The following is an 18,169-nucleotide window of genomic DNA, read 5'->3' as shown; positions in this document are numbered from 1 at the left end:
TCTTTGCCTTGAGCGTCCCTTCCTGGCTTCAGTGCAGATCCCTCAGCCTGGTGGCACAGATCCTTCACCCTGCCAGCAAAGGCTTTTAGCTTCCACCACTGGCCCTTGGGCCTTCCTGGTGCAGATCCTCAATATGGACTTGCATGAGACATTGCTGTGGGCTGTAGGCCTTCAGCTGGACTTGTGTGGGACATTGCTATGGGATCCAGGCCCTTGGCTGGATTCTTCAGGTCTCTAGTGTGTGGACAGATCTCTTGCACTCCTCTGCATTTGACTTTTTAGGTCAATATTCTAAAATAATCCTATAAATTATGGGTCCTATATTAAATCTATTCCCTTGCAAACTCTGACTACCACAGTATAAATGGAAATAATTTCCTAAAACTGGAAAAATTTGACACATTGGAGGTAGATCTGATAATGGTAAGAGCTCTTTGCTCTAATTTTGTTTTTAAATTGTCATTTATTGCAGGCCCCATCAGCATGGTGCAGATATGCTGGCAGCTATTTCTCAGGTGCTGAATGAATGTACCAAGCCTGATCAAGCTACACCAGCAGCCTTGGTGTTACAGGGTCTTCATGCACTCTGCCAAGCTGAGGTTGGTGCTTTTAATTGTTTTGGATAGCTTTGAAGAAAATATTTTTTGAGACCAAGGATGTAATATTAACTTGAGGTAACTAGAGGTCTGAATATTAATTCTCAGAAAATTTTGTTTGGAAGAATAAGCCAGGATCTTCCTTGACAAATACTTTTTAGAGAAGGAGTCTTAACCATCTTCCTTTTTTTCCCCCTTATACCGGGGATCAAGCTCAGGACCTTGTGCTTGCAAGGCAGGCTTGGTGCCACTGAGCTAAATCCCCGGCACCCCGTCCTCTCCTGTAGACATTCATTAGAGACATAAGCAAACCTGATTTTCAGAGTTCCTCGTTTTTTATTTTTGCTAAGATGGAAAGGAACTTTATATTCATAGAACATGGGTATATTTATTTATTAATTTTGTGATTAGAGCATTGTAGAATCAGGTAAGATGAGGAAATGGCCATGGACTATTTGTACTTTCATAGCTAGCAAAAATTATTATTGGCTTGAAGATTAGCAAAGGAATCTTTCTTCCCTAGTGATTAGATTTGGTAGAATGGGTGAATGTTAGAACTAAACTTGTGAATCATTTTCTGAATTTTAGACTGTTCCCAGAATTACACTATAGCAGAAAGAATCTACTATTTTGAAGAAATATGGTAATCACATGAAAGATTATTCATTGACCCAACCAGAGGGGTTTTTTTGGGTTTTTTTGGTACTGGAGATTGAACTCGGGACCTTGAGCTTGCAAGGCAGGCGCCAGAACCACTGAGCTAAATCCTCGGCCCAACCAGAATTTTTAATGCTGAACACATATACTGTAGTTTTAAAGTGAAACTAAATAGAATTCTTTTATCTTCAGGTTATGTTAGTTATGGCTGATAAAAAAATGATACAATAATGCAAATAACAAATTGAGTATTGAGTATTTGTGTGACCAAGTCCCTGTAGCAATTGCTTTTCATGTACATTTCTCAACAACTCTGCAGTACAGGAATTAACACCTTTTACAATTGAGGAGAGTAAATCTCAGAAAATATGTATTTACTTCAGATCTGGGTATGAAAATGTTCTTTCATGTGAACACTTAAGTCAGCAGACAGTGAGTAACATCTTAACATCGCTGTTCAGAAATTGATGTGTGCTAAGGGTAGTCTTTAGATCACATGCCCAGGAGTTGGAAAAGTTGTTAGAACTTCATAGTAGAAGACTAAAACGACAGGAGACTATGACATACAAACAGGGACTATTGTTTTTTATTTCTTCAGTCAGTTGTCTGGGACTGGGAAATGTTACTTTACTAATCATATTGCTTTCCTAATGGGTAACTTTAAACTTTATTATTAAGCCAGTTTTTAACAAAAAGTTTAGGAGGACAAAGAATCCTATATGTACTTCCACCTGTAAAAATTGACCTTTTTTACCATTTTGAAATATTCCCTTCTTACTGTATTTTTCTTGATAGTCATTGACTCCATTCTGAAGTTAACCTCCCCCTAATAAACAGTAATTTAATCTTATTATTTCCCTAATTTCATTATTTTCTTCAGCTATCCAGGAAGCCTCTGTAGTTTGTCAGTGCTTATTCCCCCCTAAGAAATGCCCTGAGTTTGGCACTAACTTGTCTCATTCTGTTTCTGTAAGACATCAGGATTAATTGTGGTTAGTACTGGGGCTAAAAAAAAATGTTGCCTGATGTAGTAGAAAGCCTCTTTGGTCTTAGGCAGTCTTAGGAGTTGTATGTTGTTAGTTATATGTCCTCTGGCTAATTTAATCTCACAGAGCATTCATGTTTTTCAAATGAGGATAAAATGAGATTACATACAAAAAAGACCTAGCATAATATCTGCCTATATAGATGTTCTCTATATTGAGCTTTCTTCTGATGAATTGGCACTTAAGTGGATATAGTAAATGCCATAAAAGAGGTTCTAAACAATTTATTTTTCCCTATGAACCTGTTATAAAAATGATAGTGATTTAATTTCTTCTACCAGTTAGTATTCTGTTCCTTCACTAGCAGAGATATTGGTGCTTTATTATATACTTACAGAAGACCATTTAGAGTTGTGGAGTACTTAGCCCCAAATCCATTCCCTTAATCCAAACCATTAACCACAGAGATAATCTGGAGTGCACTCTGTTACTACACTCCTTTGCTTCTGGTATTTCTTTGTCCTCCGAAGGAATTGAGAAATCATATCAAGATATTTTATTTATCAAAGACCATCTCTTTATTTTATACATCAATACTCCATCCTTTGCTTGGTTAAAGGCATTTCTCTTTCCCATCGTATCTTCACATTTAAAGTTAAATGTGTTTTAAGCATTGCTCTTAACACATTTAATATTATGAAATCCAACTCCCATATGTTTTTAAATAAAAACTCCCTTTTAAAAAATTTCAGTGGATACCTTGCAAATGAAATGAGAATTCAATATGTTGTCTACCGAACAGTAGCTGTTAACTTGTAAATTCTTTCTGTAACAAGATGGGCACCAATAAATAATAATGCGTTATCAATAATCAGTTAGCTTCATTTTAGTTTTTAAAGTGCTGATTCCTTTATCTTTTGTTTTTGTTTTTTTTAACATCTGTGTTTCTTGTCTAGAGGTAATTTTATTGATGCTTAAATATGTGCTATATACCATATTTTCTTTATAAATATTAGAAATGTCCACAGTTGTGGTATAGACTGAAACTGATTGTATTACTATTAATTTTGCTAATAAAAATGCTCTCCTTAAATGTTTCTTATTGAATAGCTTTGTGTGCATCTAAATAAGAAAAAATAACCTGTTTCCCCGTGATGAGCCTTGATGTTGTTGGCAATGTATATTTCCGTTTTAAGGCTTTCCAGACTGTAAGTGTATGATTTCATTATTTGTGAAGCTGCTACTGTTATGTTCTGTGATGTGTGTTAAAGTTGTAAAATTTACTCAATTCAGCAGATTTTGCTAGGCTGCACGTCCTAGTTTGGGGCTAATCTTTTGTTTTTTTTGGCCAGTGTGCTGTCCTCAGAAGTCAACATACATTCTGTGGGGCTATTATACAGTCTTCAAAGGGATACTGTGTGTGAAGCATTGTCGAAGCCACCAGCTTCCAAAATGAAAATATTCAGCAGAGCTATGAATCTATTTCCCAGCAGCAGTTGGTAGTTATTTGTCTACCCACTGCTCTTTAGATCCTTAACAATCAAATATCGTTAGGAGTACAAAAATATAACCTAAAACAATGAAATAGGACAAATCAAAAGGATAAGTGAATAAACTGAATAACTCCAGCTTTGAGAAAATACCTCAGTTAGAAAACCATTTAAAATTAGATTTTGCAGTGCTTTTGCAGCCTTGCTTTTGTACAGAAGGCATGTGTTTCCTCATTAAGCTTGATAATGAACTCTTCAGTTTTCAAGGTCATAATAAAAATTCATTTGTCTTTGATAGAGTCAAATTAAGCTTCTTGCTTACTTATTTACATGGCTATTAATGAAAGATTTTTTTTTAAAGGATGGAGTCTATCTAAATGACAAATCTGTTAGGATAAAGATTGTGTTTCCAATATGGGTTTCTTGGGTACTGCTTTGCTAAACACAATACAGAGAAAGAGAAGTTCAAGGAATCTTGGTATATCATAAAGATGAGGATGGAGATTGTCAGTTTGGAATTGGAAAAAATAAATTTATTCTTAACAATTCTTGACATGTAGATTTGGACTTCATACGTTTCTTTTTAGAAATAATGTACTTTAGAATATTACAGCTAGTGTTTGCTTGGTACCTACTGGGAATTTGAACATTTTGTGATATAGGGATTATAAGATTTCATTTTATGGTGGAGAATGGAGGCTCTGGAAACTTAAGTAACTTTAATTTAAGTCACATGGCTTATAAAAGTAGACCTGAGACTCCAAATCTCATGTTCTTTTGTAATTCCCAGGCTTCCTCCTTTGGAAAAATATAAGCATTGAATAGGCCAAGTGTTTGTCACTTTCATTGTCTTTCCTTATGTTTTCTTTTTTTAATTTAAACTTTTTTTGGTATTTTTGGGGACAGGGTCTCGCTATGTAGTTCAGTTAGTCTTGAACTCACTATCTAGCCCAGGCTGGCCTCAAATTCCTGGTGATCCTCCTGCCTCAGCCTCCTGATTGCTGAGATTACAGGCGTGCACCATCACACCCAGCTTTAATTTTAAATTTTTACTAGTATGTGTTTGCAGTCACTAATGACTACATTCATCATGAGGAGTTGGTACATGTGCAGTCCACATCTTAATCCTTTTTATTTCCTCTCCTTACCCTGTTCTTGTCTCATCACTTTTTGCCTTACTCTATCCCTATTTGCCTTAATTTTCTTACTTTTTTTGACTTAATACCAAATAGTGGTTGTGACAAACAGTATTTTCTTTTTTAAAAAATGGATTTTATTGAAATATAATTTGCATTCATTCAAGTTATTGGTTTAATATGTATAGTTTAGTTTTTAATATATCCACAGTGACACAGTATCACCACACCAACTTTAGAACATTTTCATCACCTACCCCCCAGATCCCATATACTGTCCTTCTCACCTCCAAGTCAGCATATTCCATATTGCTCTTGCCTTAGGCAACCACTTACTGACCATCTTTTTCAGTGAATTTGCCTATTCTGGACATTTTATTTCCTTTTTTAAAAATTAATTTTCTTGGTGCATTTTAGGTATGCAATATAAAGACATTCATCATTGGAAATTTGTACCTTTATGTAATCTATCTTGGTTCTTACATTTTTCCCTATTCCCCTGCCCTCCCTTCAAACCCTCCACCCCTCCCCATTTACAAAGACTTGTTTCCATTTTTTCATTTTCTCATATTAATCCCATTCCCTTCTTTCCTTTCCCCTATCCCTCCCACTTCTCCTTCCCCTTTTGTCCCATTTCTTCCTATTTCACATTATCTATTATACCTTATAGTCCTTATTTACACTTTCAGTTTCTCACCCCAGAGAAACTGTTCAGTATTTACACGTATGTCCGATTTATTTCACTTAAGAGTATTGCCTCAATGTACATCCATTTAGCTATAAATGTCTCTAATTTTTCATTCTTTATGGCTGAGTAGTACTCCATTTTATAAAAAGACACATTTTCTTTATCCAATCATTTGATGGGCAATTGGGCTGTTTCCAAGTTTTAGCTATTACAAATTGTGCTGCTATGAACATGGGTGCACATATATCACTGTGGTATGATTCTTTTAATTCTTTTGGGAAGATCCCCACCAGGGGAATAGCTGGATCAAATGGGATTTCCAGTCCTAGTTCTTTGAGGTATCTCCATACTGATTTCCACAGTGGTTGCACTAGTCTACACTTCCACCAGCAGTGGAGCAGGTTCCTTTTTCCCCACAGCCTCACCAGCATTTGTTATTGGTTGATTACATGATAGTAGCCATTCTTTCTGGGGTGAGATGGAATCTCAGCGTTGTTTTCATTTGCATCTCTCAAGTGACCAGTCATGTTGAACATTTTCTCATATGTTTATTTGCTGCTTTTACTTCTTTGTCTGAGAAATGTCTGTTCATTTCAGTTGAACATTTTTGGATTGGGTCTTTAAATTCAGGAAGTCTGATTTTTTTAAGTTCTTTATGTATTCTAGATAGTAGACCTTTGTCTGAGGAACAGCAGGTGAAAATTTTTTCCCACATTGTGGGTTGTCTCTTCACACTGTTGGTGGTTTCTCTTGCTGTGCAGAAGCTTTTTTTTTTCTTTTGTACTGGGGATCGAACTCCAGGCCTTGTGCTTGTGAGGCAGGCACTGGAACCACTGAGCTAAATCCCTGGCTCCTGCAGAAGCTTTTTTTTTTTTTGTCTTTTTTTTGGTACTGGGGATCGAACTCAGGTCCTTGCGCTTGCGCAGCAGGCGGGGAAAACCACTGAGCTAAATCCCCAGCCCTGCAGAAGCTTTTTAATAGGAAGAGAGCCCATTTGTTGATTGTTTGTGCTAGTTCCCATGCAACTGAGGTTTTGTTCATGAACTCTTTTCCTATACCAATGTCTTCCAGAGTTCTACCTAACCTTCCTTCCAGCTAGTTTAGTGTTTCTGTTTTAATATTTAGATATTTAATCCATATTGATTTCAGTTTAGTGCATGGTGAGAGATACCAGTCTATTTTTAATCTTTGGCAAGTTGAAACCCAGTTTTTCCAGCATCATTTATTAAATAAGCTATCTTTCTTCCAGTGAGGGTGTTTGGCTCCGTTGTCGAAGATGAGGTGGCTGAGTGTGTCTGGAGTTGTTTCTGCACCTTCTAATCTGTTCCACTGGTCCTCAGGTCTGTTTCTTTGCCAATGCCATGCTGTTTTATCACAGTAGCTTTGTAGTATAGTTTCAAGTTGGGGAATGTAATACCCCCTTCCATGTCTTTGTTACCTAGAATTGCTTTTGCTATTCTGGGTCTCTTCTTATTCCAAATAAATTTTTGAACTACTTTCTCAAGGTCTGTGAAGTATGCTGCTGGGATTTCTATTGGGATTGGATTGAATCTATGTAGCAGTTTTGGAAGTATGGCCATTTTCACTCTGGTGATCCTTGCTACCCAGGAACAAGAGATGTTGTTCCATTTTCTGATATTGTCTTCAATCTCTCTTTTCAGAGTGCTATAGTTTTCAGAAAAGAGGTCTTTGATTTCTTTTGTTAGGTTGATTCCTAGGTATTTCAGTTTTTTGGATGCTATTGTGAAAGGAATTGTTTGCCCTATTTTTCTCTCAGTGAGTTTTTGTGTGTTGACCTTGTATCCAGCTACTTTAGTGAATTTGCTCATTAAGTGTAGAAGACTTTTGGTGAAGTTCTTTGGGTCTTTTATATAGAGTACCGTGCCATTATAAATAATGATAATTTGACTTCTTCATTTCCTATCCTTATGCCTTTTATTTCTTTTGTCTAATTGCCGTGGCTAATGTTTCCAAAATTATATTGAACAGGAGTGGTGATAGTAGACATCCTTGTTTTATTACTGATCTCAATGTGAAGGATTTCAGTTTTTGACCATTTGGTATGATATTGGCTTTTGGTTTTCATAGATGACATTTATCATATTGAGGTAGAGACTGTCTATTCCACTTTTTGTAGGGTTTTAATCATAAATGCAGGTTAGATTTTGTTGAATGCTTTTGCTGCATTTATTGAGATGATGGTTTTTGTCTTTGGCTCTATTAATATAGTGTATTGCATGTATTGATTTGCCTATGTTGAACCATCCCTGCATCCCTGGGATGAATCCCACTTGGTCAGGGTGTATGATCTTCTTAATGACCCTGTATATTCTGTTTGCCAGTATCTTGTTGAGGATTTTTGCATCTATATTCATTAGAGAAATTGGCCTGTAGTTCTCTTTTTTGATTGGGTCTTTCCCTAGTTTTAAAATCAAAGTAACACTTGCTTCCAGGAATGAATTTGGACATATCGCTTCCCTTTCAGTTTCACTGAAGAGTTTAAAGAGTAGTGGCAATAGTTCTTCTCTCAGTGTTGTGTAGAATTCAACAGTGAAGCCATCAGGGCCCAGGCTTTTCTTAGTTGGTAAGTTTTCAATTACGTTTTAAATTTTATTGATTGATATTGGGTTGTTTAGAATTTTGAGGTCTTCTTCAACTTTGATAATTCATACTTATTTAGGAATCTGTCCATTTCTTCTTTGTTTTCCATCTTATTGGTGTATAGATTCTCAAAGTAGGTATTGATGATCCTCTGGATTTCTGCAGGGTCCATTGTAATTTCACCCTTTGCATTCCTATCTGTTTGTTTTTTTTTTTTTTTTGGTACCGGGGATCGAGCTCGGGTCCTTCTGCTTGCGAGGCAGGCAGTGGAACCACTAAGCTAAATCCCCGGCCCTATCCTTTGCATTCCTAATTGCACGGATTTGGGCCTTTTCTGTCCTTTTTTGATAAGGTTGGCTAAGGGTCTGTCAATTTTGTTTATTCTTTCAAAGAACCAAGTCTTGGCTTCATTGTTTTTTTGTATAATTCTCTTAATCTCCATTGCGTTGATTTCTGCTCTGATCTTTATAATTACCTCCCTTGTATGAGCTTTGAGTTTGTCTTGCTCTTCTTTTTGTAGAAACTTGAGGTTCAGCATCAGGTTAATTGGGTTCGCTCTGTTTTCCTAATAGGAGTATTCACTCCTGTGAATTTCCCTCTTAATACTGCTTTCATTGTGTCCCATAGATTCCAATATGTTGTACTGGCATTGTGGTTTAATTGTAGAAACTGTCTGATTTCTTTTTTAATTTTCTCTGTGACCCATTGGTTATTCAGAGGTATGTTGTTCAGTTTCCATGTGTTTATGAAGTTCTTGCGGTTTCTGCTATTGATCTCAAATTTGATCGTCCTGTGGTCTGATAATATACAGGGGATAACTTCAATTCCTTTGTTCTTAAACATGATCTAGGAGTAAGTATGTGTTCTTATTTTGGAGCACGACCAGTGTGCAACTGAAAAGAATGTGTATTCTGATTTTGTGACGTGGAACACTCTGTAAACATCTGTTAAGTTCATTTAAGAGTTTGATGGAGTTCTAGTATTTCGTTTATTTTTTATGTAGTTGATCTATTTGTGACACTGGAGTATTGAGGGCCCCCACTACTATTGTATTAGTGCTTATTTGATTAAGCTTGTCTGTTAGTATTTGTTTATATAGTTGGGTGCAATAGTGAAGATTTTTTTGGAATGCTAGTTTGGTATTCATGAAGTTCCGAAGGTGGTCTTTGTCATGAAAGTATCTTATTTCTCCATCAATATTGAAAGATAGTTTTTCAGGACACTTCATTCTGGGTTGGAGGTTGTTTTTCTTTAGAGCTTGAGGTATGTCACTCCAAACTCTTTGTGTTGAGAAGTGTGCTGTGATTCTGATGGGCTTTCCATTGTATGTGATTTGTTTCTTTTTTGTATCTGCTTGTGGAATTTTGTTCTTCTGCTGGGTTTCTGGTATCTTAACTATTATATGCCTATGTGTAGATTTTTTTTTATCAAGGCTAGCTGGAGTCCTATATGCCTCACTTATCTGTGTTTCAAGTTCTTTTCCCCTACTGGGGAAGTTTTCTGGCATTGCTTCTGTGAACAGTTTTTTTTTTCATGTCATCTGAACTCTCTCCTGTTTCTTCATTGACTATGATCAGTCTTATGTTATTCTTCTTTGCATTATGTAGCAGCTGCTGGCTATATTTCTTGTGGTCCCTTACTATTTTTAAGAAATTTTTCTTTTCCTGATCAATAATTGCAATCTTTTCTGTGTGTGTGTGCTCAAATTCTTTTATTGGTACATTTTAGGTATACAACACATTTATATTTATCATTGCATACTTGTACTTGTACATGATGTATCTTGGTTCTTATTTTTTCCCCATTCCCTGTCCACCCTTCCCTATTTACAAAGACTGTTTCCATTTTTTTCCTTTTCTTATAATTTTTCTTTTCCCTTCTTTCTTTTCCCATTTGCCTCCCACTTCCCTTACCCCTTTTGACCTTTTCTTCCTATTTGAACTTATCAATTATTTGTTTTAAGCATTTTAACCCTTATTTACACTTTCAGTTTCTAACACCAGAGATACTATTCAGAATTTACACATGTGTGTCCTACTTATTTCACTTAAGAATATGGGCTCAGTATGCATCCATTTAGCTAAAAATGACTCTAGTTTCTCATTTTTATGACTGAGTAGTACTCCATTTTATTAAAAAAACACATCTTCTTTATCCAGTTTCCAGTTGTTGGGCACTTGGGCTATTTCCAAACTTTAGCTATTACAAACTGTACTGCTATAAACATGGGTGCACATATATCTCTGTGGTATGATTCTTTTAATTCTTTTGGGAAGATCCCCAGCAGTGGAATAGCTCGGTCAAATGGGACCTGTAGTCCTAGTTCTTTGAGGTATCTCCATACTAATTTCCACAGTGGTTGCTATAGTCTGCACTCCCACCAACAATGGAGAAGGGTTCCTTTCTCCCCACCCCCCCCACCCCCACCAGCATTTGATATTGGTTAATTTCTTGATAGCAACCATTCTTTGTGGGGTGAGGTGGAATCTCAGTGTTGTTTTCATCTGCATCTCTCGAATGTCCAGTGATGTAGAACATTTTTTCATATGTTTATTTGCTGCTTTTACTTCTTTGTCTGATAAATGTCTGTTCATTTTAGATGCCCATTTTTGAATTGAGTCTTTAAATTTAGAGGGGTCTGAGTTTTTTCAGTTCCTTATATATTCTAGATAGTAGTCCTTTGAGGTATAGCTGCTAAAATTTTTTTCCCACATTGTAGGTTGTCTCTTAGCTCTGTTGGTGGTTTGTCTTGCAGTGCAGAAGGTTTTTAATAAGATGAGATCACAGTTGTTTATTCTTTGTTCCAGTTCCCATGCTACTGAGGTTTTGTTTATAAAGTCTTTTTCTATGCCAATGTCTTCAAGAGTTCTAACTTATCTTCCAGCATGTTTAGTGTTTCTGTTTTAATATTAAGATCTTTATCCACTGTGATCTTATTTTAGTGCATGCTGATAACGGTCTAGTTTTAATCTTTGACAAGTTGATATCCAGTTTTTCCAACACCATTTTTTAAATAGGCTATCTTTTGTCCTATGAGGGTGGTTGGCTCCTTTGTCAAAGATGAGGTAACTGAGTATGTCTTTAGTTGTTTCTGCATCTTCGAATCTATTCCACTGATCCTTGGGTCTGTTTCTTTGCCTGTACCATGCTGTTATTATCACAGTAGCTTTGTAGTATAGTTTCAAGTTGGTGATTGTGACACCCCCTGCCATGTCTCTGTTGCTTAAAATTGCTTTTGCTATTCTAAGTCTCTTTTGGTGCCAAATGAATTTTTGAATTGTTGTCTGTAGTTCTGTGAAATGCATTGTTGGAATTTCAATCGGCATTGCATTAAATCTATATAGTAGTTTTGGAAGTATGGCCATTTTCAGTATATTGGTTCTTCCTACCCAGGAGCAAGGGATGTCTTTCCATTTTCTTATATCCTCTTTGATCTCTTTTTTCAGAGTGCTGTATGTTTCATTGTGGAGGTGTTTTGCTTCCTTTGTTAGATTGATTTCTAGATATTTCATTTTTTTGGAACCTATCATAAAAGTAATCGTTTCCCTAATTTCTCTCTCAGTCCCTTATTTTGTGTACAAGAAGGCTATTGTTCTTTGAGTGCTGACTTTTTATCCAGCTACTCTGCTGAATCTGTCAATTAAGTCTAGAAGTCTTTGGCCGAGTTTTTTGGGTCCTCCATGTAAAGCATCATATTGTCAGAAAATAATGAAAGTTTGAATTCTTCCTTTCATATCTTTATTCCTTTTATTTCTTTCTGTTTTCTAATTCCTGTGGCTAATGTTTCCAGAACTGCATTGAATAAGAGTGGTGATAGTGAGCATCCTTGTCTTGTTCCTGATTTTAGCTTGAAAGGTTACAGTTTTTGACCATTTAATATGTTGTTGGCTGTTGCTTTTTCACAGATAGCCTCAATCAGGTTGAGATAAAGACTTTGTATGCTAATTTTTTCTAGAGTTTTTGTCATGAATGTGTGTTGGATTTTGTCAAATGCTTTTTCTCCATCTATGTAGGTGATGATATGATTTTTGTCCTTGTGTCTGTTACTGTAGTGTATTACATTTATTGATTTACATATGTTGAATCATCCTTGCATCCCTGGGATAAATCCACTTGGTCAGGGTGTATGATCTTCTTGATGACCTTCTGTATTCTGTTTGCCAGTATCTTGTTGAGGATTTTTGCATGATGTTCAATAGGGAGATTGGCCTGTAGTTCTTTTTTTGAGTGTCTTTCCCTACTTTTGAAGTCAAAGGAACACTTGCTTCCAGGAATGAATTTGGAAATATTGCTTCCCTTCAAATTTCATTGATGAACTTTAAAAGTAATGCTGATAGTTCTTCTTTAAATGTCTTTTGGAATTTAGCAGTGAAGCCATCAAGACCTGGGCTTTTCTTTGTTGGTAAATTTTTTATTACATTTTCAATTTCAGTCATTGTAATTGGAGTTTTTAGAAATTTTATATGTTCTTCATTTCTATATCTTCTGATTTAACTTTGGCAATTTTTATGTATCTAGGAACCTGTCCACTTCTTCTGTGTTTTCTATTTCATTAGAGTACATGTTCTCGAAGTAGGTATTGACAATCCTCTGGATTTGTGCTGGATCTGTTGTGACTTCACCTTTTTTGTTCTTAATTGCATGGATTTGAGCCTTTTCTTACCTTTTCTTTGATAAGGTTGCCTAATGGTTTATCAATTTTACTTATTCTTTTGAAAAACCAACTCTTTAATTCATTGATTTTTTTTTTTTGTATCATTCTCTTTGTTTCCATTGCATTGATTTTTGCTGTGCTCTTCATAATTTCTTCTCTTGTAGGAGCTTTGGGTTTGTTTTGCTTTTCTTTTTCTAGGAGCTTGATGTTCTGCATTAGGTTATTTATTTGAGTTCTCTCTGTTTTCCTAATATGGGCATTCACTGCTATGAATTTCCCTGGTAGAACTGCTTTCATTGTGTCCCATAGATTCCTGTATATTGTACTGGCATTATCATTTATTTGTAGAAACTGTCTAATTTCTTCTTTCATTTCCTCTGTGACCCATTGTTTGTTCAGGATGGTGTTATTCAATATCCATGTGTCTGTGGGGGCTTTGCAGTTTCTTATGTTATTGATCTCCAGTTTTTATTGCACTATGGTCTGATAATATACAGGGGGTAACTTCAATTCCTTTGTACTTAAACTTCAGTTCTTTTACATTTACTTAACCATGTCCTATGAGCTATCATGTGGCCTATTTTGGTGAATGACCTGTGTGTAGCCGAAAAGAGTGCATATTCTGATTTTGTGGGATCGTACACTTTGTAAACATCTATTAAGTCCATTTGTTCAATAGCTTAGTTCAGTTCTAGAATTTCTTTGTTGATGTTTTGTCTAGATGATCTGTCTATTTGTGGTAATATGGTGTATTGATGTCCCCCACTACAATTATATTAGTGCTGATTTGGTTTTTCATGTCCATTAATATTTGTTTTGTATTGTTGGGGGCATTCATATTTGGTGCATATATATTTAGGATTGTCATGTCTTCCTCTTGGATTGTTCCCTTAACAAGGATGTAGTGAGCATCTTTGTCTCTCTTAATTAGTTTTGGTTTGAAATCTACTATGTCTGCAAATAAGATTGTACCCCTGCTTTTTTCTGGGTTCCAGTTGTGTGGAGAACTGTTTTCCATCCTTTTACTTTCAGTCCATGAATTTCTCTTTGAGTTAGGTGTGTTTCTTGTATACAGCATATTGTTGAATTTTGCTTCTTAATCCATTCTGCCAGTCTATTTCTTTTGATTGGTGAATTGAGGCCATTAACATTGATGGTTATAATTGATATTGACTCATCCTTGTTATGATGTTGTATTGTTGTTGTCTCTTTTATTTTTCACCCTTTCCCTTTAGTTTTTTGCCTTGCCTGGTGGGTTCACTCTGTTGGGCCTCCTGGATTTGTGACCTTCATAGTCTTTTTCTAGGATGTTGTTTGGAGTTGTTTGGAGTGCTGGTTTGGTGTTCACAAAATTTCACAGGTGTTCCTTTTCATGGAAGTATCTAATTTCCCCATGGATTTTGAAAGATAATTTTGCAGGATACAGTAGTCTAGGTTGGAATTTATTTTCTTTTAGGGCTTGAAATACTTCACTCCAGGCTCTCCTTGACTTGAGGGTTTGTGTTGAGTAGTCTTCTGTGATTCTGATGGGCTTTCCTTTGTTGTTAATTTGTTTCTTTTCTCTGACTGCTTGTACGCTTTTGTTCTTCTGTTGGGTTTCTGGGATCTTGACTATTATATGTCTAGGTATAGATTTTTTTTTGATCATGGCTAGTTGGAGTTATATATGCCTCACTTATCTGTATGTCCAATTCTCTACCTCTGTCTGGGAAGTTTTCTACTATTACTTCTGTAAACAGTATTTTTATGTCAGTTGTACTTTCTCGTGCTTTTTCATGGACTCCTATCAGTCTTATGTTCTTCTTCTTTGCATCATCTAGCAGCTGCTGGATTTGTTTCTCCTGGTCCTTTACTATTTTTAAGAAATCTCTGTTTTCATGGTCCTTCACTGCAGTACTGTCTTGTATATCTGATATTGTATCTTCACATTCCCTTTATCTGCTGTGAATACTTTCAGTGGAGTTTCAAATTTCCTCGATATGTGTTTGAATCTGTTTCGTGGATTCCATTTCTTTCTTTTGTTATGCTATCATGGTTTCCATTTCTTTCTTAAGCTGGGCATTCTTGATTTGCAGCATGGTTCTGAGCTCCTCTATTTTTTTTATCTGTTTCTGTTCTAGAGCCTCTGATCATGTCTTTCACTTGGCCCACCGTCTCTGCAGTTATCTGGGAGATTATTTCTGCATTCAATTTTTCTAGAGCCTCATTCATCTGTTTTGTTAGTTCCTGTGCTGTCAGTTCAGGGTGTCCAGGTGTTAGATTATCAGATTTTTTCACCTCGGTTCCCCCAGAATTTGCTTTTGGTGGGGTGCAAGTCTGAGATTGTGCCTTGCTTAAATGTCTTCTCATTTTTGTTTTTGGTATTTTCCTTGGTTTAATTCCTGGGTTGATACTTTGAAATTGCTTATTGTAAGTATCTTTGTTGCTTGTATTTAGAACCTGTATTGAATGATTGCTTCTCAGAGGTGTCTTATTGATATAGCTGGTCTCTAGGTTTTGAGTTTCTATGGTTCTAAGGCTATCTTATTTTCATTATACCAGGAAGGACGACTGATTAGATCAATCACAACACCTTAGCCCAAGTGATACAATCAGCAACACCATAGCATGAAGTATAGCTTAGAAAATTACAATTCGTGGTAGTTATTAATCTGTCACCTTTAACTGTGTGAATTAAATCAAAATTAAAGAACAACCTCCCCCCCAAAAAAATTGAGGACCAGCCCAACATATGTTTATAGTGAATAAACTCTTCAATATAGCAACTTTACCCTTTGGGCTGGGGAGCTAGAAGGAGTTGGGAAGGGAGGGATAAATAGGTAGAAGGATAGGGTAAGCTTAGCAGTGAGACGAGAGGACACAGGAAGATCACGCAAGCTCTAAGAAACTGTTGAAGACAAGTGGAAAAGACAGAAAGAATGAACAAAGACGAGAACAGAACAACCTAACAGCAACAGGGAGGCTAGAAATTGTATTTACTTTCCTTTAAAACTAATGATAATCAAGAGAAGGAAAAAGAGAAGAAATGAAAAATAAGGAAGAAATCCAAATTAGTGCCAGAAGAAGCACATAAAGGGAGATGAAGAACAACATGGACAGTGAGAGAGCAAGTGAGAGACAGAGAAAGAAAGAAAAGAGAAAAGAAAGATAAAAAAATAAGAGAAAGATAAAAATTCGAAAAGTACAAAAAGGAGAAAATAAAAATTGAAAGTAAGAGCAAAAAAAATAGTAATTGAAAATAGCAAATAAAAAATTAAAATGAAGGGCCTCCAGAATGTCTCTGCTGTCACAATAGACAACGTGGGCAGCAATTTGCAGATATATCAATGAGTCTCAGGAAGCCAGTAGCAGAACCATGAGATTCAGGCAGATTTCTGGCTTTAAGTCCCAAGTTGAGCTTCCTGTCCTCCTGCAGGGTTGAATTCTGCAAGGTTCTACTGTAGGTTACCGCTGCCCTTGCCTTGAAGTTAGTCCAGTTTCTGATGGGAGGTGATGATCGCTCCAACTTACCAAGTAAGGTGGTGTGGTGTGTCTTTATTGCAGAGATTCTCTTCACTTTTCCAGTGCGCTTCAGTTTCCATCAAGGAGCCTGAGAGAGGTCTTCTTTCTGTTGTTTACTTCTGCTCTATCTTCTGGAGCTCAGGACAATGGCCTTTATGACCCCTGTGCCTCTGTAGTTTGGAACCAGGTAGCGGCACATTCAGGAGGGCAGTGTCAGCCGGGGGTGAGGGGGAGATGCAGTCACTCAGTTGGCTAAGCTGATGTCTGGGGGGTGGGGCGAGGGCTGGATGGAACGGCCTTCAAGTGGCCGGCAGAGGTCCTCACCTTCCACTTGCTGGTGGCTGGTGGGTGGGGCGCAGATTGGATGGAGTGGGGCTTCACTTGGCCAAGGTCCCATCCATCTGCCTGGCTAAGCTCACTAATTCCAATCTTATCTTCTATATCTGAAATTCTGTCCTCACTTTGGCTTATTTTGCTGCATAAACCTTCAGTGAAGTTTTTAATCTCCTGGAAATCCATTTGCATCTGTTTTATAGATTTCATTTGTTTCCTATGTTGGGATTCCATCATGTTCCTCAGCTTCTCTATTTTATCTGTACCTGCTCTAGCTTTATTAAACATGTCTTGTACTGTGGGCACATTCTCTGTTGTTATATGAGAAATTACTTCTGTTTTCATTTTTTCCAGATCCTCTTTCATTGCCAGTTCAGGGAGTCCAGGTGGTTGAGTATCAGATTGTTTCATCTTGTTTCCCTTTGGGGTTGCCTTAGGTGATCTGGAAGTCTGGTTTTGAGACTTATTTATGCGTCTTCTCATTTCAACAGAGGCAGCCTGCTATGCCTTTGCTTAGGGAACTTTTTGCTCACCCAGTGGTCTTCAGTTCTTAGCAAGCTACTGAGCAGCCTTTATTCTGTTGCTCACCAGTATACTAATTCCTGGGTTCAGAGTGCTTGCCTTCTGGATCCCTGAGCTGCGCTGTTGTCTGGGTCGGCTTCTGGCTGGGGCCTGTGCACACTTGGGATGGTATCTAGGTGTGCCTTTTGCTAGGGCCTGCCCCCCTAAGTAGCTGTTGTGCGGGGGGGCCTTTGGCTGGAGGCTGTGCACTCCATTCACTGGTGCCTTTTTAGGCTTCTGGCTAGGGTCTCCATGCATGTTCTGATGGTATTGCGGCAAGCCTCTGGCTGTTACTTGTGCTCCTGTGCAGTTGTTTTCCAGGCGGGCCCTTCACTTGGGCCTGTGTGTCCAAGAGGTGGGGGTCAGGGTGGGGCCCTGGCTGGACCTGCCTGCCGCCGTACTGCTCTGTTCCACACTGTTGCTCACTGGGATCTGTGCATATGTACTGATGGTATCAGGGTGAGCCTCTGGTTGTTGCTTGTGTGCCTGTGCAGCTCTTTTCCCGGCAGGCCTTTGGCTTGGGCCTATGTGCCCAAGTCACTGTGGTTAGGATAGGGCCCTGGCTGGATCTGCCTGCAGCTATGCCACTCTGGTCCTCACCACTGCTCGATGGGATCTGCGTGTACTTACTGATGGTATCTAGGCAGCCTGGATATTCTACTGAGAGAGACAAAGCAGCACTCTGTGGTGACCCATGTAGAAAGCTCTTTGTTGGACGTAAAGCATGGCTGACTGTGGAGCTTTGGTCAGGAGGTGGGAAGCTATTCTGGACATTTTGAAAATGGAATAATGGTATATACTCTTTGTGATTAGCCTCTTCACTATATTTTCACAGTTCATGCTTTGTTAAAGCAAGTGTTAGTGCTTCATTTCTTTTTATGGTTGAATACTATTCTGTATGACTATAGCATATTTTATTTATATACTTATCAAGTGATGAATATTAGATTGCTCTTATTTGACTAC

At 37.4% G+C, this 18,169-nt stretch overlaps 1 protein-coding gene across 22 annotated transcripts in view; it reads left to right on the top strand.

Moving 5' to 3' along the window:
• Focad (focadhesin) overlaps positions 1 to 18,169 on the top strand; it is a 357,541-nt gene that overhangs the window by 180,739 nt on the left and 158,633 nt on the right. For 21 of the 22 annotated variants that reach the window (XM_087183409.1, XM_087183408.1, XM_087183411.1 and 18 more), the window contains one exon: positions 473 to 599. The exons of the other annotated variant lie outside the window; for it this stretch is intronic. In XM_087183409.1, the coding sequence (XP_087039535.1) occupies positions 473 to 599 (127 nt within the window). The remainder of the gene's footprint in view (positions 1 to 472; positions 600 to 18,169) is intronic. 22 annotated transcript variants of the gene reach the window in all.

This window comes from Heterocephalus glaber, unplaced genomic scaffold (assembly GCF_053883595.1).
Source record: "Heterocephalus glaber isolate CG9 unplaced genomic scaffold, H.glaber_assembly_v1.0 deba00001481, whole genome shotgun sequence".
Classification (NCBI taxonomy): domain Eukaryota; kingdom Metazoa; phylum Chordata; class Mammalia; order Rodentia; family Bathyergidae; genus Heterocephalus; species Heterocephalus glaber.
This window is presented reverse-complemented; position numbering and strand designations above follow the sequence as displayed.